Here is a 22,975-nt window from a genome sequence, read left to right on the forward strand (position 1 = left end):
TCACACAATTAAACAGAGCTTTATAATTCAAGGAATTATAGTAACAAAGTAAAATTAGAGATGAAATAACGCCTATTGAAAGGATGGCTAAATCCATCTCTTGAATAACATCTGATTTGCCAACATTTAAAACACATCTTTTATTCCTATGAAACAATATACAATCATTAACAAAACTCCCAGCTGTGGGAGGAAGTGAACTTGCAAAAAGTTGCTATAATTTTACCAGGTCCCCCCAAATCCAACTGTAGACCCATCCATATCATTACACTTCAAGCCTCTTTCTGGAAACAAGCATTAGATTTTATTTGCCATCACCTAGCCATGAGCCACTGCTCATTATTCCCCTGACTTTTCAGTTTATATAAAATATCTCATAAATTCACAGGATGTAACATTTCTAGTATGCAGCTTCTAAGGTTGCCCCTGACATGCAATGTATACTTTAAGCTCTATATTCCTGCTAGCTTAAATTGCTAAACCTTCTTGTCAGTTCTCTGCAGTTTACACTTGGAAACATTTGCATTGGTCCTGTATCAGGAATAGTGTGGACAGCAGGACTAGGGCAGTGATCGTCCTGTTGTACTCGGCACTAGTGAGCCCCTATTTTGAGTGTTGTGTCCAGTTTTGGGCCCCTCACTACAGGAAAGACACTGAGATTCTGGAGCAAGTCCAGAGGTCAATGAAGCTGGTGAGGGATCTGGAGAATGAGTCTTACGAAAAGCAGCTTGAGGGAGCCAGAGAAATGGAGGCTGAGGGGAGACATTACCGCTCTCTACAACTACCTGAAGGTTGTACTGAGGTCGGGGTTGGTCTCTTCTCCCAAGTAACAGACGATAAGACAAGAGGAAACAGCCTCAAGTTGAGACAGGAGAGTTTCAGATTGGATATTAGGAAAAATTTCTTCACCAAAAGGATTATCAAACATCAGAACATGCTGCCCAAGGAAGTGGTTGAATTACCATCCCTGGAGGTATTCAGAAGACATGTAGACATGGTGCTGAGGGACACGGTTTAGTGGTGGTTGTGGCAGTGTTAGATGAATAGTTGGACTCAATCTTAAAGGTCCCTTCCAACCTAGAGGATTTTATGATTTGCCATTTTAGACCCAAACTGTCAGGGTTGTTGTGCTGGGTTGTGTTTTTTTCTAACTACAGGTGTTTAACATTTGAAAACTGTGCTGAAAGAAAATACCTTTCAGGAGACTATACCATTTCTTGAAGTGCTTCATGCTGCCTCGCTTGGCACTGGACATTGGAATATTGACAAACTCCTGACTGACAAAGGCAAGAAGCCAGGAGGCCACAGGAGCTGCGAGGTAAACACCAATTATTTTGAGACTTTGAAAAAAACAACCAGCTCAGCCACACCGGCCCATCATGAGGGGCTGTGCATTGCCATTACGTCTACACGCAGAGTGGAAATTTAAATTGATAAATGCATCGATGGAACCGCCTACATCAATATCACCCTTGCAGGAGGCCGGTGCCAGCGCTTTGTGGAGAGGGCCCGGGGAGCACACCCCAACCGCCACACGGCTCCACCTCGCCTTCAGGACGGAGCCAGCGTGGAGGCGAGTGCCCGGCGGCGGTGAGGCAGGCCAGCCCCGCCACCGCCCCGCCGGCCCGGGCGCGACGAGCCCCGCGGCAGCGGGGCGGGAGGAGGCGGGCCGCCGCCATGGCAGGGCCCGCGCTCGTCTCCCTGACAACGGCGAGGAGGCGGCGGCCGCGCGGCGGCAGCGTCCACCCGCCGGTCACCTGACCCGAGCCCGCCGCTCACGTGATACGGTCTCCATCGTCGCCATCTTGAAGCGGTGGCCAGGGGTGAGGAAAGAAAATTTTTTGGTTTTTTCATTAAAAACCCTCAGGTAAAAAAGCAGAGCGGGGCCTCGGCGCCGCCGGGGCGAGCGGGTAGCGGCGGCGGCCAGGCGGCCGGCCGGTAGGGCGCCAGGCGCGGCGGCGGGCGGGCAGGCCCTGCGGCGGCGTGCCGCAGCCCATGTGCCGAGCCGCCGGCGGCTACAGCTCCTGATGGAGCTTCCCCCGGGCCGGGCCCACGCCGCCGCCGCCTTCCTCCCCTGCCCTGCGCACCGCACCAGCCTCCCCAGCGGGACGGCTCTTCGCCCACTCCGCGGCGCCGGGCTCGCTGCTGGAGGGCCGCGGCTGCGGCACCTGCGCGATTTATATCGCCCGGGGAGGGGCGGCCGGCGGAGGGCAGGGGGGTTCCGCAGTCCCGGGGCGTCGGTGGGGAGTTGCTGCTGGTGGAATTTCCCTGCCCGCAGGAGCCGCGGTGTGACCAGACCGGCCTCCCCGGGCTCGGCGGTTGTGCAAAGCCGCGGTTGGCTTTTCCTAGCCCCGGGGTCATTTCTGCCCGTCTCTGCCGCGCCGCCCCAGCGGGCGTGTGGCACGGGTGGAACGGGCAGCTCCAGCCCAGAGGCGCTTTCCTCGGTTCCGGATCTTCCCTTACGGGCCCCTCTGTCATCCCCAGGCCCCCCGTTTGAATGGCCGGGTGGGCTGGGTCGGGTGCGAGCCGCCAGCAGAGCCATCTGCCAGGCTGAAGTTTTACGTCATGGGGAGATTGAATCATCTTTGTTCTTAGTGAAAGCGATGTAGTTACTAAAACCCAGATATTTGTGTACGGTTCTTATCCCTCTGAAAACCGAAGTCTGCAGCGGCAAGCATTAAACTTACTCTGAGCAGAGAATGATATAACGCATATATACCACAGTTACCCATCTGGTAACTTTCATCGGCTACAAGCATCCCAGATCAGTAGCCCTGAAAGTACTCTCTCTCTTTTCATTTTTGACATAGCAGTAGCATGTGGCAGCGCACTACTTTTATGGTCTGCCAAGGATCTTTCCTCTTAGTTTCTATGCTGCTTTCAGATGAAAAAGGAAAGGGAAATACTTGCCTATTTAGCGTTACTTACAAAGTTTTAAATGTGCCAAGTATAATTTAAAGTAGCGCCTTGTGCTTATAGTTTTCCTTAACTTATTCTCAAATTGAAAATATTTCAAGTAGACATTATTCCTTTGAGCACTTCATGTAATGTTAAATCTGCTTTCAGGGGGAAAAGTACTTTTTTTTTAACTTTTCATAATGGTTTTTAAACATATTACAGCCAGTATGAAACAAACGGCAAAGTATTTTTGTAGGACTAAATAGGATGTTTTTCAAATAATAACCTTAAACTTCTTTTAAGTTAATATATAATTGGAGATATTACATGAAAGAGGTATAATTTTCCCTAGCCACATAGACAAGAGTTAGTCATTCAATATACTGTGCCAAACACGATAGAAATAGAAGCAGAAAATGCACATCGAGACATCTACTGGTTTATATTTAAAATGTTACAATCCTTGGATGATTTAGTTTAATAGTTACTCTGTGGATACATACATTGATTCCTGTTAATAAGATTATACTGAACTTGAATTAAATAAGCAGGCTATTTGGTATACTTGTACGTAAAATGATACGTTTTTGTTTTAAAATTTTTTTAGTTGTGTCTCCTACAATTGATCTACTATGGCAGTGCAGTATTGATCATTTTTAATCTGGTTACGTAGATCCAACTAAAGGCATAAGGCCTTAACTAGCTTAGTTTTCTAGTTATCATGGGTCCAATTGTCCTGTGGCTTTATTTGTATTTTATTAATTTTTTAATTTTAGTGTAGATCTTAGCCATTACCAAGTAAATATTCTTCAAACTAACACTGAAAAATACTAACATTGAAGAAAATAATCTCATCATTCTTAATGATTCAGAATTGACAAATATTGCTGCATTTTCAACTTGAAATATTTTACATGAGAATATGAAGTGTGAATGATACTAACATCGCTTATATTGATGGTTCTGATTGTAAATGGCATAGCAAATAATGATAACTTGAGTAGTTCTGCCCAGAATTTTTCTATAGTGGGAAAGGGGCACCACCAAACCCACTCTGATGTGTCTGTTCGTTATACTGTTGTATACTAAATCCATAAGTAGAAAAGCGTGGATTTTATGAGTCTTTAGGACCAGTTCTGGATGTTCGGGATTGGCTGTGGATCTTTTTTGCAAAAAAATCCCCAAACAAACACGACCAAAAGAACTTGGGATGCATTTTCAAGGATGACTGATAAAAGAAATATCTGGCATTTCTTTATATTCTAATTTTTATGTATAGTATATAAAAATACATATTGTGTATAAAATATATATGTGTTCATATAGCGGAACTTGAATAGGTTCTTTTTAGACAGTTTTTCAGAAGTAAATTTCACTGTAAGACTTTTTGTCTAGCTCCTCCACCCTTCACCCTGCAGCTTTGCCCACATCACAAAGTATGTTTTCATGTGAATTTATACATATTGACTTCTAATTTAACCTCCAACAGTACCACATTATTGCCTGTGGTTTATGGTTACATGTGTTTAAAGGAAGTGTAAGTGGAAACAGCTATTGCCTTTAGCTTTCCCTCAAAACAGAAAAAAATTACTCTTTATAACTTTAGTACCAATTGATTTTCCTTCCAAATAAGGAGTTGTAGAAAAAGCTACAATTAGTATTTTTTCTAGAAAATTACATTTATAATAAGTGTGATTTGACATTTGAATGGTCTTTAATATAGTCACAGCGAAATGACTAATACAAGTAAATACCAGAATTACTTTCCCTTCCTAACATTTCAAGGAAAAAAATAAACCTTGTTTTTGTAAATTATGTTCTTGCAGATTATCATTTGCTGTAGGAGACATCAGTGTTTCAGAATAATTATGGTAGGAATACATTTTCATATCATATCATGGGTTTTAAATGTAAATATGCCAGTTACTATTGATTGGTATATTTAAGTGTCTAGCATTCAAATCCATAGCCCTTGTAAAGAAAAAGACAATAGCTGTAACAGTGCTAATCAGCCTACACTTGAAAGATATTTATCTTGCCCCGCCTGTGGGCAGACAGTTACAGGCTCCCTTGGAATTATTCTGTCCAGCTGTATTGAATAGCATCTACACCATCCACTAAATGTCCTCAAAATCTTTGGCTATTTATATAGCCATTCTGAAAGTTTATTTTATAAAGTTAGTGGTATTAGGCTTCCACATGTAGTAGAGGGAGTAGTGGGTTGTAATTTTAGTATTGTGCATGTATACATTTTAATATTTTATAAAACCTTTTTTCCTAGGTATTATGGAAGAAGGAAGCAGCGTTGCAGTATTGATGCCAAATATTGGGGAACAGGAAGCTGTGTTGATTTCTGAAACACTCATTGGCCCAACACTGCAGAACAGTGAAGATCAGAGGAAATGTAAAACTGATCCACTAATCCATGTTATCCAGAAACTGAGCAAAATAGTTGAGAGTGAGAAGTCACAAAGATGCCTTTTAATAGGGAAAAAACGTTCCCATCCTAATGCTTCTGCCCAGTCCTTTGACACAGATGATCTTTGTGAAATCCCGGCTAAAGCAATTGAGCTATCTGTTATTGCTACTAAAAAGACTGAAGAGTTACAAGCAGATTATTTTGTGACTGAATGTCTTCCACAAAGCAAAAAAAAGGTGACATGCTACCAGTGTAGTCTATGTAAGTTTCTATCACCTTCTCTCTTAACACTACAAGAACATATAAAACAACATGGGCAGAAAAACGAAGTGATATTAATGTGCTCAGAATGTCATTTTGCTTCTAAAAGCCAAGAAGAACTTGAATCCCACTTCCAAAATTACCATGAGAGTGACGGTAAAAATAGCATCCAGACAAAAGCACAGCAATGTGTAAACGTCGCTAGCTCATTTTTGCAAGGGCCAGTGGAAGGAAGTGTCAAATCAGGGACTGATCAGCCAGGAAATCTGGAATGTAAAGATATAACTCAGTCTACTCGTACGCCTGAAATGGGCAGGAGAAAATGGTATACTTACGAGCAGTATGGCATGTACCGGTGTTTAATTTGTCGGTACACCTGCGGTCAGCAAAGAATGTTGAAAACGCACGCTTGGAAGCACGCGGGTGAGGTTGATTGCTCCTATCCTATCTTTGAGGAAGAAAATGAAACTACCAACTTGTCAGAGATGGTTGTGACTCGCACACCTCACAGCGTGGATACAGTTGTTCTTTCTTTGGAAAACAATGAACTCGATATCCATAGTGAGCCTTCTCTTCAGCTTCAGATTTGCAATTCTGAGCAACTGCCAGGCAAATCGCCAGTAGGAACAAATGTAAAAGAGGAAGAGATGTTAAGTCAGTCTGTAGTGCATTCTCCTACTACAGAGGCTTTCGAGGAGACTGTATCAGATACAGAACAGGATAATATGATAGCTGATAGCCTACTTTCATCAGCACAGAAAATCATTAATTGTAGTCCAAATAAAAAGGGTCACGTTAATGTAATAGTAGAGCTTTTGCCAGGTGCTGAAGAAAGTGTCTTACAAAAGCCTTTCTTGATGAACACTGACATTGAAACAGAAAAAAAATTAATTTCGGAGGAGTCTCGTGTTACCTGTGAAGAACGTGATGAAGTTTATCGTTCAGATGAAATCCAAGAAGTAATAATAGGATGGAATAATGCTGAGAAGAAAGACAATGAATTAAGCTCTAATAAAAACGTAACAACTGATGAAAACGCACCTCCTGTAAGAAGAAGGACAAATTCGGAGTCTTTACGACTGCACTCGTTAGCTGCAGAAGCTCTCGTTACAATGCCTATCAGAGCTGCGGAACTAACAAGGTCTGGCTTCAGGGCTCTGACGGAGGAAGACGCTGCAGATTCAGGTGCAGGGCAGGGGGAAGCTGGTGGCCCATGCGTGGCTCATTCTAAAGTGGTGTCCTCACTTAAGAATTCTTCGGAGGAGTTTAGTGGCTTAAACCAAAGTGAATGTGCAATAGTCGAGATACAGAAGGAAAGGCCGGAGTTATCAGAAGCACCAATTAAAATGGGCATCAGTATGTCACTGCTCACTGTCATTGAAAAACTGAAGGAGAGGACAGATCAGAACGCTTCTGATGATGACATTTTGAAAGAATTACAAGACAACGCACAATGCCAAAATGCAAATGATGCAAATATTCCTGGAAGTAACCTAGTAGAATATATACCTAACGTAGAGCGACCCTACCGCTGTCGCCTCTGCCATTACAGCAGCGGTAATAAGGGGTACATAAAACAACACCTGAGAGTCCACCGTCAGAGGCAGCCATACCAGTGTCCTATCTGTGAACACATCGCTGATGATAGTAAGGATTTAGAGAGCCACATGATCAACCACTGCAAAACAAGAATGTATCAGTGCAAGCAATGTGAAGAATCCTTTCATTATAAGGTAAAGTCCTTTCCTGTACCTGTTTATAATAGCCAAATAACCTATTTTGCTGCTTTTTGTGCTAACAGGTGATCCCTCTTTCTGACTGAATTCCGTCTGACACCCTGGCTTCATTGTCATTACAACTGGGGATTATTGCCAGCAGCCCTCTTTCCAAATATACAATTCAGCTAAAATTATTTCGCTTTCCCTGAAATTAACTTGCTTCCTCACATAAGTTATTTTCCTGAGAACCATCTTAGGGACACATTAATATCATGTTGTTTTTCTGCCCACATGTAGCAACTACAGGGAGAATGGAAGCGTCAGAGAACTTAATAATTGAAACTTTAGAAGAATGCTCAAACATGCCCGCTAGTTGTGTGTGCAAAAGTAATCGTGGCATTTGGGGGTAACATGAGACACTCCAAAGCAGAAACTCTTTTCTTTTTTCCACTGTTGTTGTGTTGGGCTGGATGTTCTGTAGAACTTAGATCTGAAAGATTACCCACCAGAATAACGTACTTCTACCATTTTTATAATCATTGTTTTAAGCATTAGTGCTGGTGAGTGTGTTCCTATGTACTCAGTTCAGTACTCGGGAATATAGAATGGATAGCATCCGTATCTACCCGTACAACTGAAACGCTTGCAGCCAATGGTAGTGCAAATTTTCCCATATTTACTGTTGTTTAGTCCTATTACGAGAAAATGTACGGGTAGGGTAGCAAAAGGCTTCTCTCTCCTCTTTCCTCCCCAAGCAAGTAGAAATAGGTATAACATATTCTTAAGTCACTAGGCATATGAAAATATATGAAAATATGAAAATTGAGTCAGTTTTCACAGAAACCACCCTCTAACCTCTAATCTAATACTGCTTTTGGAGTATAATAATTCTGGAGACAGAACTGTTTGCCACTTGTCTATGGGAATGGGGGAAGAAGGAAATTTATTTTCTAAATAAACAGAAATCATATAATCTTCTCACTCTCATCAATCCTTTATGTTAGTAATTAATGTTATTTACTTTGTTTTGTTTCTAATATAATTATCTGAGGCATAATCTGTATATATGTTAACATACATTTTATAACAGTTGTCATTAAAACTTGAGTAACAATGTCACAAATTATTGCAATATTTTAAGTGTCCAGTGTATGTTTATAATGTATATTTAAACGTGGAAAATTTTTTTTTCAGAGCCAACTGCGAAATCATGAAAGAGAACACCACAGTCTTCCAGATATCTTTTCAACAGCTACATCTAACAAACTAATAGTTTCCAATGAAGTAGATGAAAGAGAAGGTACTGTTTATATTTACACTTGAAATTACAAAAAGTCACTCATAACGTTACTTCTGTTTGCTATATTTGTATAAAATAGGTCTTAAGGTCTCATTCAGGCTGAAATGTTTTCATGCCTGTTCATAACCTTAACTGTACGTTCTTTTCAGTGTGAAAAACTTACCACAATCAGTTTTGAGATGTCTTACTGGCATTTATTGGTAGGTGAGACATTTTTAGCCCCTGTAATTGGACCTTGTGTTTATTCTTATAAAAAATAATTGGTATGGAGTATTACTGTGAATTTTTAAGAAAAAAAATCTTTTTTTCCTTCCTTCAGCAGCTACAGGATTTTCTGAATCACCTACAGTAAACAAAATAAAGCCTCTTTCAAACTCACTGTGCTAATGTAGTTTGCTGTCAGCATATACATACAATACTGTCCATTCTGTGTTTAGAAAATTCTGTTTAGTGATGGTAGCGTCCAAAATGAGTCATTTGTTTTATCCCTAGAGAGGCAAACATAAGGCATTCTAAAAATGCAGCCTGTATCTGTAATAGTTGCTGGGGTAACAGTAGGTATGCATTTTCTAAATGTTTGTTTAACTGTGTATCTCCTTATAATTTAATAGTGTTTATTTTAAAAACAACAACAAAACCCAACCCCTTGATTTGTTAAGGTAGTGAAATAGAGATGAAAAATAGCCAAATTTTGAAGTTTAGGAGAAAATGTGGTCTTTGGGTATCTGGGAGGCCCAATATTTATTATTGCAACTTGAACGCATGCTCTTCTCTGGTGAGTTAAAAGTTCCTGAAAATATTTACAGCATTTTTATGCTGAAGGCAACACTGAAATCATTAGTATTTTGCAACTTTGGAGCATTGTGAAAAAATATTGGTAATTATATCACCTCTGAAAAACTGTTGGCTGAAGTATTTCCATTATGTGCACATAGCTCTTTTCTGTCCTAACTATGGTCTCCTGTTTGTTTAAATAGCAAAATCTACACTATATTATTACTTAGACTGCAGTTAAAATTTCTGTGTTCTACTCTCACCACTACAACTGATCAGTGAGTGTGAAAGTAATCATTGACATTGATGCAACTACATTCATTGGAATGGGCTGCCCAGGGAGATGGTTGAGGCACCATCCCTGGAGGTATTCAAGAGAGGAGTTGACATGGTGCTCGGGGATATGGATTAGTGTTGGGTGGTGTGGTGGTGTGTGTGTGGGTTGTGTGTGGTGTGTTGTGTGTGTGTGTGGGGGTGTTGTTGTTGTTGTTGTTTTTCATTGGTTGGACTAGATGATCTTAAAGGGTCCCTTCCAACCTAGGTGATTCTGTGATTCTGTGATACTTGTGAAAAAAAGGTTCTAACCAGCACGAGCCAGGGTGGACAGCTTGAACCATTAATGATTTGACGTGGTACACGTCAGAATAAAATGAAATCCTCAACTCTTGACTTCCGTTAACTCATGCTGCCTCTTTTCCTGGCTTTCAGTGTATAAGTTAGAAACGTGAAAGTTAATTACTTCATCACCCTTAGGTAAAATGACCCTTCCAGACTCCTTTGTACTCTCATCAGTGCAGAAAGCATTTCAATTCAGGGAACTGCTCTGTGGTGCTCACTACGTCTCTTAAGACCTAAGCTCGAGAGAGCCATCTGAAGTCAGGGGGAGACAGAAGAAAGGCTAGAGAGGGTCTGCTGGTAGTGGGAATGATTCCTCTTAAGTAGGTTTATTTTTTTCTTCTTTCAGAAGAAATAGCATAAATGTTTTAATGGGAGTGATAGGAAATAAAATATTGTTAGTTTAGCTGGTTCCAAGTATCTGTGAGCACAGCTTGGACTGTTACTTCTGACAATGTTTTGTTTCTTTTAAAACAAGATTTCTAAAGAGGGCACAATAAAGGAATAACTACCTTGTAATGCCTGAAACATGTCAGATTTTGGCGAATACTGTGCCTTTTGAGCTAAAGTCCTGTTAAGGAGACGGAAAATCAAGATGCCTATCTGCTTGCTTTTGAAAATAGTACATTTTAATACGGTGGTTTTAGAGTTTATATCCTGATCTTGTAACTTAACTTCCATCACAGAGGAGCCCCTGTTGGAGGAAGCTGCCTGCTTTCAATTTAATTACTTTAGAGATTTTTTAAAAAATATTTTTCACTCATTATTATCTTATAAAAGTGTTAACAGCCATGCACTTTAATTGATTGTTTACCCCACATAAAATTTAGTAATGTGGCTTGAATGAAAACAGTTCTCCTTTCAAACTTTTATTAACTCGTACTCTGGAATGCTTAAATTATTTCAGCACCAATTTATAATCAAATTGTAACACCACTGCAGTACAGCAATCTCTTGTCAAACAGATGTCATCCCTATAAAGCAACACAAAACAAAGAAGTTTATGGCATAGCATCTGTTTATGTGAAAGATGCCTGAGCTGGAACAGTTTCATTTCTTGTTTATGAAATACTTAGTCCTAAAAGTCTCTTTATTCATCATGGTTGTACAATAAATTAAAAGGGAACATTATGACACTGGATATGATCGGATTGTAAATGTCTAATAATGAAGGAATAGGGTAATAAGCAGCATTACAGGAGCACCTGTTACTGCTGCTAGAACAAAGATCTGTCATTTCCATGTTCGCTTTTAAGAGACCTGATATCCTCCATCCGGAAAGCAAAAAAGGCCCCAAACCCACAAGAAATAAGCCAGTGGGGGGTGGGGGACACAACTGCTGTTTTGCTACAGCCAGAGATTGTATGATGTATTATAATTTATGTGCATTTTGTTGAAGGAATAAATATAAAGTAGTGATTGGTATAAATAATTGCTCCTAAGTGTGTGCTACTGGCTGGTTAGCCACTTATGCAATAGAAAATATGTTTGCATAACGCTTTAAAAATCTCATTAGATACTGTTTGTTTTAAGCTGCCTGCCCAATAAAATACCAAATTCGTAACAGAAAATACATTTGGAAGCAGTTTTTCTAAAGCTGCAGAATTTAAGATGGAAAATCCATTCAAGTAGAGCATGCAGTAGCTCAACCTTCACGCAACCCCTGCTCTCCCAGAGATCTGCAGCCCAGTTGCGTGTCTTTGTATTTGAGGTCTTCTCCCTAAGTGTGCATTTATAAAAGAACAGCTGTAGAACTATAAATTCCAAAGTCTCAAAGTATATGATTAAGATTGTTTTGGTAATTTGCATTAAAGGAAAAAAACTAATGAATAAATTTTTAAAAGCTATATGAGCACATAGTAGGAAAAATTCTGATATATTTTGCTTTAAGGTTGAATTGCAGAGAGTGCATGTTCTCCATTACTTCCATATTTTTTTATAAGAACGCTAGAAGACAGCACTTCATGTTTTAAAGTAAAAAGTATAAAATAATTTTTCTGTTATCTTGGTACACACCGAATTATTCAAATTTTATTTCAGACTGTCTTTGTATTCAGATTGCTATTTTATTTTGTGTGACATACAATATATTCTTCAGAATAACCCTCAGGGGTTATCACCCCTACTTAATTACTTTGCATCTTGAGCCTTAAGTGCTGGATTTTGGAGTGGAAGTTTAATTAGTGGTAATTTTCACTTACTGTTTAAGTTAGCTGTATTCCCTCACAATAATATATCTAAAACTTTTTTTTTTTATATAATTCAGTGCCCACCTGTGTAAAAAAAAAAAAAAATCAAAGTGAAATGTTGAACTTCCATTTTGGGTGACTCATTCTACTGTTCTATTCTGCAGTGTCTCCTTGAAAGAGTTTTACCCCAATGATTCTTAATTATTGCTTTGATAATGAAAAGATTCAGTCTGGGTTATTCAGTCTGATGATGCTGGGTCCAGCATCATCAAGAGGAAACTCCAGAACAAAATTATCTTGATAAAATCCATTCAGTATTTTGGACTCAGGAGACAGAACTTCTGTTTTCAAGATAAACTCTGCAGTTCCTCCCGAGTTCAATCTGCTGGTCTCTTTCCTCACTTCTTTAGCTAAAAAGAATTGGAATTCAGGAGTTGACAAAGGAGGGGGTTTCAGTCGGTTTTTATTACTGCAAACTGGAAAGAAGTTCATCATATTTGGACCTAAGCAGAGACATGTTTAAAGAAGTCTGCTTTCTGTCTTTTTGGGCAGTCACTTATTTCAAATTTCCAGCTTGTCTCCCTTTTCAACCTGGAAGTCGAGCAGTGGCAGACAGACCCTCCTCTCAGTGTGACACAGACCTTCACTGCTCTTGACCTTGGCCAGCCTTTGACAGAATTCTCCAGGATTCAGAGTAGAGGGATCCCCTTTGGGAAATCAGAACTTAGATTTTTCAGGGAGGGGAGTTATTTTTGGTTTGGGGAGGAGCTGGGAGGCCTGGGAAGTAGATCACCTGCTGATATTATCAGAGTTCTTAAGGCAGTATCTGCTAAAAAACATCCAGCTAATACAGCCTTTTCTGTTCCACCTAGGATCTTCTGGTGTATTCTACCAGTAGTAAAACCCTTCACGACACAAACTAATGATTTGTTTGTGCTGGAGATGTGCCTCATGATGATCTTAGAGGTCCCTTCCAACCTAGACGATTCATATGAACACGAAGAGTTTCTGAAGTCTGTTCTTGCAAGATTTGAGCTTTCCTTTGTCTCCCACAGATTATTTATTGAATTGTATATTTATTTTGGTTTGGTGATGTACTTTAGTAATGGAGAAATTCTCCAAGGATCTCTATCAGAGTCTCTTCAAAGCCCATGTACGTAACAGAATAATGGCTTGACTGTTCAGCCAGCTAATAAGAATTTGGTGTAAAGATAAAATGAACTTGAGCACCTTACTTTCACTTGGCGAAAAAAAAAAAAGTAGAATTACTTAGGCTAGTGGAGGGGTTAAGAGGTTAGATGCAGAAAGAAAACTCTTTGATTTTAGTTTGATGTGCCTTTTGTCAGTAGTGCTGATTTAAACAACTCCAACCTTGGTGTTCCTTCATGTTCCTGCTGTTCCCTCATTTGGGGAGTGCACGAAGGCTGCACGATAGGCTGGAATGGGAAAATGACCTGCATAAAAAATACCATCCCTCTTCCCAAATGTTAATATTTTGACCCAAATCAGTTCAATTATTCAGTGAGAGAACAGGAATAGGGCTGTTTAAGTCTACACACCTACATCTCAAAAATATTTCAAACTGTGCACTTGCAGACACACGTTTTCCTGTGTTAAATTAGTCATTAGCCTTTGTCTCTGCAACCATTAATTTTTCAAGAGTCTCTTTCATTCTGGAAAGAAAAAATGATTTTTGTTACAATTGCTTTTTAGTAATTTGGAGAAGTTCCAAATTATTTCTCAACACATCTGGTCAGTATCTATCTTTTTATCATCTTGGATCCTTCTGAAAGTGTGAGTGTATGTGGATGATAAAGAGGATTTAGATGGGGGGCCTTTTGCTTTTCTTTTCTATGTCCCAGTTGGAAACTTGTCCTTTCTCAATGCCTGTCTTTTCCTTTGATTTGATTCATTCTGCAAAGCAGTGAAACTGCTGGGTTCAGCAGTTCCCTCATTTTATCACCTCTGCTGTAATACAGGATTTTGACCCAACTGCAGGAAGATCAGAAGTGTCTGCATAGAGAGAAAGAATGTGTTTTCCTAAAATTTTAATAATTTCAGCAAATGGTAGGGTGAATGCAGAACAGCATGGTAAATAAACTATACCTTTACTATCTCTATGTCCATTGCCAATTTGCTCCAGATACTTTTAATGTATTAAATATTTATAGATATTTAAAAGTATTACTTTAAAATATTAATTCATGTTTCATAATTCAATTGTGCTGAAGTTCTCATCTGTGAACTTCTTACAATGCTGAATGCAACTCTCTAAAATAATGGATTTTGTTTCATATAGGAAATAAGTCTTCAGTTCAGAAACTGTATAGATGTGATGTATGTGACTACACAAGCACAACTTACGTTGGCGTACGAAATCACAGACGAATTCATAACTCAGATAAGCCATACAGGTAAGTGTCTCAATTATTACTGGCCAATGCCATGTGCTTGGTTTACTTGTTTTAACTGAAAAGGTTACTTAACTGCTCATGCAATTTTGAAGATACCGTTAAAGAATTTCAATTGCATAATTTTACTGCAAGCTTGAAGGAGCCACACTTGCTGTTTGACTCAAACTGTGTAATTAAGATTTGCTAACTTTTCCAGGATGCGTCTTTCACTATAGCAGTCACTGCTTGTTTTCAGTTTGAAGCATTCAGTATTATCTTGTAATATTGAACTTTGGCCAATAGTAATATATTTCTCTAACTCCTCACACACTTGAGTTCATTCTGGATTTGCTTTATTGCAAAGTGTTCTCCATTGATACATCGCTGCTTTGCACATTGACTTCTACAGTGTGGCAAAATTCTGCCCATTGTCTTATCACCAGTCCCCTCATCTTTTTCACAGGTTTCAAACAATATTAACACACTCACGTAAGATCAGATTTTATAACTTTTCTACAAGAATGTTATATGGATTTATATAGAAACTTTTATATCTAAAATCACATGTAATACTATAGCTCAGGTCCCCAGCAGAAAAATAAATCATGATTTTTCTATTGGTTGCTGCATAAATTCCTGCAAATTCAATCTATGTTCATTCAGTGTGGATCTCTGTCCCTCTCTAGTGGCTAAAAAATAGATCTGAGTTAATAGAATTTTTGAGCTAATATAGTTCTATCTTTTTAATACAAATTCTGGAAACTGAACACCTTGAAATGCTGAGCTCAGCTAGGGACTTTCTCTTTTGGATAAACGAACCCAGAAGACTTGTTGTCTTTTGATTTGTGCATTATAACGATATCCCCTAACAGTAGCAAAAATTTGCAAAATGTTTGCTCGGAGAGAAAATGTGGAATACAAATAGATTTTTTTTTTTCCCCTCAGAATCTTCTCTATTGCTGTTATTTATTACTTAGTGGGGTTAGAACAGCAGATACTGCAGAGTGTCTTGTACATGGTAGTTTTCTGAATTGGTGTTACCCAGCCTGTTTTCATTTAGGAACCCTTGAAGATTTTCCAGTGGTGATACAGACTGCTGCATACTAAATTTAAGCCTTCTGATCTGGCTTGTTTTTCATGTTATTTTTTCATAAACCCCTTAGACAAATCTGTAGATCTGGTAGGACACTTAAGCCACAATCCAAAAACCACAAATACCCAGTATTTATGGTATTTCTCCTTCTGAAATATGTATTCTTCGAGCCTTTCATAGTATCAGATGGCAACCTGCTATATTGCTGCCACTTTTATAGCTGAAAATGTATTTTATTATTTGCTTGACAAAAATTGCTGGAAATTAAACTGTATAGCCTCTAACGATGAGCTTTGTAGATTTCATACCTTCGAGATTTTAATACTACACAATTAAGTCCTTTCAAAAATAAAGTGAGTAATCTCAAGTCAGGTATCCTGCAGTCTCAAACTGTTTCACACTATAGACTAAGTAAATACTGGACATTTTACCATTTCAAAAACATAAACAACTAAAGTCCTAACAAACATGCAGGGGTTCAGCTGAGCTTGGTGGCTTCTGTTTCAGTATGTTATACACAGGCAGCTTGTGTGGTAGTGTATTGATATTTATGAACAGCACAATATTTTGTGTAATAAATCCAGGGATTTAAACCTACGTGCAGGCTGGTTTATGTATTGTTTTTATACAAAGATATTGTGACAGAAGTAAAAAAAAAAAAAAAATAAAAATTCAGACAGCATGACATGACACACTTGTTTTAGGGCACTTGACTCTAGATGCGTTGATCTTGTCCCAGACTTCTGTTTCAGGTATAATGCTCTGAAACTTAGATGTTTTACTACTAAATAGATAGTTTGGCTTTTAAAATGTCATGAGAAACATGGCTGTTGTATTAAGTAGAACACATATTCTTGAGGAAGAAGACTCACTTCTAAGTAGACTGTGTTCCCTGTAGCTCTTGCCGTCCTATTCTGCCTTTGCGTAACGTAGCCGAGCAACTCGCACAGGGCTGCATCCATCCGAGTGCGTCCACATCTCCCTTAGTGTTCACAATGCTTACCAACTTCAGTAGAGGTGTGCACAAGGTAGACATCAGAAAGGAACACAGTCCATATGCCTAGTGATTCCTGCTCAAAGGTGGAGGCATTTTTGGGTTGCAAAAGATTCTCACAGTCCAAAAATTGAAAATTACTGTGATCACTTGGACATCAGTAAATATTGTTAGTCTCTAACTGTAGTCTTTCCAGATACCTTTGCTTTCTCATAGATTTTTATTTCTGGAATAGCGTTAGCAGTTAACTGTCAGATTAGTTTACTTCTTGTTGTCTCTTTAGATGTCGAGTATGTGACTTCGCCACCACAAATATGAATAGCTTGAAATGCCATATGAGGCGCCACCCCCAGGAGCATCAGGCAGTGCAGCTAATGGAACAGTACAAGTATGTAACAGTTCTAATCTGGCAAAAAGCTGTGATAGTAGTGATTTTGTTATGTTAAGATACAAAGCAGAGTTCAGATTCTATTCTTTTCCCTCCTAGATTTATTCTTTGTTCCAGTGACGTTTTTTGAGAGACAGAAAGAGATTTGATGTAGCATTCCCAGGTGATGTTTATGCTAATTAAACATGTCTGTGACCTCCCTCTGGTACAGTATTGAGCTTTTTCTTTCCAGAATGAGGTGGTTGCATATAAACTGCCTATTGCAAGTAGTTTCTGGACCGTGTTAATTACCAAAGCATGCCTGGAATTGTTTGGGAGCATGCATGTGCCAGAACCGTGCCAGGGGCACTTCTAACATTTAACATTATGGATTGTTAAATTCCACTACCCAGGAATGTTCTCTAGCTTTGTTTAATATCCTAGTCTAGGCATAGCCTTTGTATATACATGTTACTTAGAATCCAGGTTTGCATCACATTGCTCTAGTTAAGAATTAGCATGAATAGTCATTTTGTTTAAGTGAGGTGTGTCCTTTATAGTCTGTCCATAGATGTGTTTGGTTTTTTTATATATATATATCTCTATATGAGAAAGTTGACACAAATATGTGCAATTGTTTGCTACTAATTTGCAACAAAAAATAAAAGCTGGGAAAGGAAAGAAAATCAGGAATATTCTGAACATTTCTTAGTGGAAAATTTAAAAGACAATAGGAAGAATCCAAATAAAGTACATTCATATAAGGCTTTCTTCTCAAGAAAATCTGTTTCTACAACTTCAAAGTCCTCCCACTACGTTTTTTTCCCAAAACGTTCCTAGTAGCAGTTAAGTTCTATTTGCTTTGCTCTCATACTTCATACAGTATTGCTAAGTGCTCTTAGGAATACCAAAGATTACTGAAAATCTCGCACTTTGGTCCCTGCGTCCCCAAGGAAATACACTATCAAAAGCTGCAAGATAATTGTTTCCTCAGTAGATCAATTTAGGATACACTTGAACGGTAAAGTTAAATAATTCAACGTAGGTCAACCATTGGGCAAATCATGCTATAGAATTGAAAGGGTTCTTCTCCTAAACTCAATGGTTAAATAATTTTGCTTCTCTGGGAATGTCTTGCATATACTGTAACTATACATTAACTATATGATCATAAAGTGTAGTGCATCAGGCTAAAAAGCTGTTGAGTTGCTGTGTCTTTGATTTGAACTGTATGCTAAAGCAGTCAGCAGCATTTGGCTCATGATACTGTTCTCAAAGTAAATCTGATTAGTAAATCACCTGAGTAAATTAATGTGCTTCAGAAAATGAGATTGTAATTAAAAGGGGATAAAAACAAACACTGAACTGTTGCTTTAATTGCTGTGTTACCAACTCACTGACCAAGCTGTGTTAGTGGCGCAGAAAAATCATATATATATTGACTAGTGGGATATGTTGCATATAGAATGGAATTAAGATTATTTTTTGATCTTCGTGTTTTGCAAAAAAAAAAAAAAGCAAAACAACAAAACTATAGGCTCTGCCTTTTATCTTGATTTTAATGATGCCATTATTTTACAAAAGCCTTATTGGAAATATTAAGATTCTCAACCTGAGAGTGAACTTGCCTATATTTGAAAGCATCCATTTTCTTTATAAGGCTTCAAATTAGAAGGACAAGAGGAAAAATAGGATAGTACATTCCAAATCAAGTAATGGAGAAAAGTGAGATAGAAGGACATGCCTCTTGTTCCCCAGCAGGACAGAATTATCTTGCTACATAAGCAAGGTAATGTACCATGCCGTCACCAAACTTGGGAGATTTTTGCTGTACTCCACATCTTCTGCTGAGCAGAAAGTTTCCTGTATGCGATTATTTGCAAGGCATTTAAGGACTATATCCTACTGTCATTAAGAGAAGTGGTAAAACCTTCCTGAATTATAGTGTATAACACGGTTTTGTGTAGCCCTTCTTGCGTTTCCAGGTTATATTTCTGAAAAGCTCTTAAAAATTTACAAAAACTTACTAGTATAGTAGTAATTTTAACAGACTTGTCGTAGTGTAACACATCAGGATCACATTGCTTGAGCAGAAAACATCTTAATCTAATTGAGGAACGAGATAATGAGATGCATTCCTAGCTATAATTTATTAGAACAAGGTCACCCGCGATTGATCCTGGTCTTTTCCATGTGATTTGAGAAACTGAAGACTTCCAAAGTAGCAGGTAGCAAGTAGCTTCCTCGTGCAAAAGACAAGGAGCTTTGTCTTCTTTACCGTGAGTGGTGGTGTTCCACTCTGGGGTGATGTCGTGCAGTATCACTCATCTCCTTGATGAGTAATTTATCATCATCATTAGAGATGACTAATTTATCATCTTAGAAAACACTTGTTAAAAAACCTCCTCTTTGTTGTATGTTCATGCATGAAAAATAGTCCTATTGGATTTGATCAGACTTGGGTTATTTGTGTCTGTAAATACACACTACATCTCTACGTAAATAGGATTTATTCTTCAAGGTTTTGTTCTTTACTGTATGAGACAATCTTGTACAGGGAAATACAAAATTTAGTTTTGTGGTACCCTAGCTGATGGAAAACTATGGACAAAGTCGTCACCTGTCTGAATCTCGATCTGTAAATATATTAAAAATCTTGACTGGACACTGACCTTGGCAACCTGCTGTAGCTGGTCCTGCTTGAGCAGGTGGATTGGATGAGGTGATTTCAAGTGGTCCCTTCCAACTTCAACAATTCTGTGATCTTTAAATAAACTAATACATGCTACACCAGGAAAGACACTATTAGTTCAGTTACAATTATCAGTGCTAATTACACAGCTCCTGCTTGGTTCAGAGCAACGGCAAAGAGAGCTCGCTATCTGCCTGCCCGATACCTCACTGACATACTCCATGTTTCTGCAGTCATCAGAACTACTGCATTTTTGCAGTATTCAAACAGTTTTAACAAGCCAAACAGGTAAGGATTTTAATTCAGTTGTTTAAGAAGTCAGAAAAGGCAAATTTTAAAATTCTCACACCCTAAAAATAGTCTTAAATTTCAGGATGAAACTTTGCAAACTAACTTGACCTCATTATGAAACTGAAAAGGCGGACCCAAAAAGAAGACTGACATGTTTCTCTCTGTTTACTCATCCTTTTGAAAGAACTAATGCATTACTAAACTAATAAAATTTAACTTCTAAATGTTTCTATTTTTCCTTGTCCACTTTTTTTTGTCCTAGATGTTCTCTCTGTGGATATGTATGTAGCCATCCTCCATCCCTGAAGTCTCACATGTGGAAACATGCAAGTGACCAAAATTATAACTATGAGCAAGTGAACAAGGCTATTAATGATGCAATTTCGCAAAGCAGCAGGTATGTCTGATTTACTTTCAAGCCCCATCATCTACAATTCTCAAAGGACCCAACTCTGATCCAAAATTAAATTCCTGTCAAAAAGCAACAATTGTATGTTTTGATATTTGTTTTGGTTTTTATTATTATTTCAGGTTTCAAGGACAGCTTCCTGACAAACCCTTACTAGAAGGCACAGATGAAAGTACAGTATCTATACTAGGAAACGCAGACAACTTGGTGTCTTTTACAGAGTCTATTAACCAGACTACGACGGAAATTTCAGGTTCTGATGAAAACGAAAAACCTAACTTGATGAATACCTCATGCAGTTTAGAAAAGAACTCCACTCTGCCCCATCTTGGCACAGAATACTGTGTTCTTCTCTTCTGCTGCTGCATTTGTGGTTTTGAGTCTACCAACAAGGAAAACCTGCTCGATCATATGAAAGAACATGAGGGTGAAATCATAAACATCATTCTAAACAAGGACCACAGCACAACTCAGAGCACAAACTAGGTGAAGCAGAAAGTTAAAGGAAGGGTTTCCTAGAGTGAATATTTTATTTCTTTGCTAATTTTTGCCTGAGACACTTGCTAAAGAGAAGAATTGCAAGCAAAACTTGATTTTCCATCCTGAGTCCTTGTTTCAGTAGGAGTATAATATTTTAACCAGGGACTAATGAATCATTTAGGAGATAAATATAAGGAGTGGGGAATAGAATGATCCATTTTAACCTGTTATTTCTCTATATGGTGCCAAGAATGTAGGATTGTTGGGGCTTTTTTCTTTTGTCAGGTACTAGTCAGTAATAATGCATTAGTACATTATATTAAAACCCAAAGGTATAAAAGCTTTGTATCAATTCAAAAGCTTTTTTCTTCCTCCCTCCTTGTTGTTTTTCCAATATTTCAGCAAAGAACTTTCTTACCCTCTTTTTTGAAACTGGCAACAGACAAGATAAAAATTTTATAATATGATCTCGTAAACCCCACTGCCAGAGTTCTGGAAGGCAGGGCGAGGGGAGGTGGGTGAGGGCATGCGTGTGCTTGCACGCACACGTAGGTGTTTCATTTTTCCCCATCTATTTTTAAGACCTTACAATCTCAAAGTCATCCTTCAACAAAGACTGCTATCCTTTCTATCAGTTTAGAGCAGCGGGAGCTGAGGAGCCTAGAAGCATTTTGTTAATAACTATTTGATTGGATCCTAACTAAAAAACTGCTATCTTTTGAACTTACAGTGTATAAAAGATCCTTTATAATAATGACCTGCTGTTTCTTGATGGTTTTCTTGACACATTCAGCAGAACTATTTAAAAAAGAAAAAAGCTGATCATATGTCACTTTTAATTTGTGGTGATTACTTTGCAGTATGTATGAGCAATGTTTTTTAATGAGAACAAGATATTAACAGTAATTGCCACAAAGAGATGTTGATTAAACCTGTGTAGGTTCCTAAAGACGTAGGTGAGCACAAAGTGGGATTTTGAGAAACGCCTACATGCTTTGGAGTTCTTTGAAATCCCATTGGCTGTCTAAATTTCCCATTTGTCTGGCCGAGCTGTAAGCGTAGAAATAATTCACTGAAAGATAAAGTAATCTCCCTGTAGGAAATAATTTTTTTAAAAAAAGCAAACAATATTTTAAGCAAAAGCAAGCTTTTTTTTTTTAATCAGTTACAGCAGTTTGGAATAGTATTATACTGGCTAATTATCTGGCAACTTTGTTGAGGTTATTTATAAATTTGGCTACTTAAACTGTTTGAAATACATTCTTCAATCAGGTGAAGTACTAGCACTTCCGAAGAAGCCCTTTAGCAGCCAGATTTAAACTTTCTAGTTCCGGCACGTATTTCTGCTTGTAATGAATGGCAGATGCACAGAAGGATGACGTGGGGATGCAGTTACTCAATTTTTAGTAGCTCATTACTTAAAAAATTACTTGTTCTTAGAAAAACAGTATTTTATGGTTACTGTATACACTTCTGCTAGCCAAAATAAGTTACAACTGTAAATCTAAGAAGGTGGCATATGTAGTGTACAGTCTATTGCGCTATTGCTGACTAGAAGTGGCAAACAGGAAAAGAAAACAAGTCTTGTTAGAACTTCACGAAGCAGCACAAAATCTGAAGGGCAGGGTAAAGGCACTAAGATTCCATGTACATTTGATGATTTTTGTATTCAAGCGATTTCCTCAATTTGACTTGTTCTTTTGGGTTAAATATCTGTTGCTTTGTTTATAAATTAGATAGCAGAAAGTACGTATTTTATTTTAAAAATTGGTCAGAATATGTCAAAGCATTTTTGTGTCAGATATTTGAAATATTTTAAATACATATGTGAAGTATACATTATTTTCAGTAAAAAAGTTATTTTTCATATTCCTACAGATGGATTTTACATTTGAAAAACATGATTTATTTACATGATTTCAAATTCAAATAGAGAAACTTTTAATGGGATATTCATACTGTCTTATTGACACCAGTATTTTACCTTCAATGTAGAATTTGTGTGAAAATAGTACATTGTCTAGAATATCTCTCAACTTTTCTGAGATCCCATTTGTTGAAAAAAATTAAAAGGTACAACAA

General features: G+C 38.3%; 1 protein-coding gene across 1 annotated transcript; it reads left to right on the top strand.

Annotated features, from left to right (window-relative positions):
• Positions 1-5,184: 5,184 nt before the first annotated feature.
• Positions 5,185-20,899, top strand: ZNF507 (zinc finger protein 507). Its single transcript, XM_074158081.1, has 5 exons — positions 5,185-7,311; positions 8,491-8,596; positions 14,474-14,588; positions 20,267-20,401; positions 20,536-20,899. The coding sequence occupies exons 1-5, from the start codon at positions 5,185-5,187 to the stop codon at positions 20,897-20,899; spliced, it is 2,847 nt and encodes a 948-aa protein (XP_074014182.1).
• The last annotated feature ends 2,076 nt before the right edge of the window (positions 20,900-22,975 follow it).

This window comes from Numenius arquata, chromosome 13 (genome assembly GCF_964106895.1).
Source record: "Numenius arquata chromosome 13, bNumArq3.hap1.1, whole genome shotgun sequence".
Classification (NCBI taxonomy): domain Eukaryota; kingdom Metazoa; phylum Chordata; class Aves; order Charadriiformes; family Scolopacidae; genus Numenius; species Numenius arquata.

Bases quoted from the DNA above. Each gene is read 5' to 3' on its own strand.
- ZNF507 (XM_074158081.1), top strand. From the start codon at position 5,185: ATGGAAGAAGGAAGCAGCGTTGCAGTATTGATGCCAAATATTGGGGAA. The intron at 7,312-8,490 runs GTAAAGTCCTTT...TTTTTTTTTCAG, and splicing joins AAGAATCCTTTCATTATAAG to AGCCAACTGCGAAATCATGA. The intron at 8,597-14,473 runs GTACTGTTTATA...TGTTTCATATAG, and splicing joins TGAAGTAGATGAAAGAGAAG to GAAATAAGTCTTCAGTTCAG.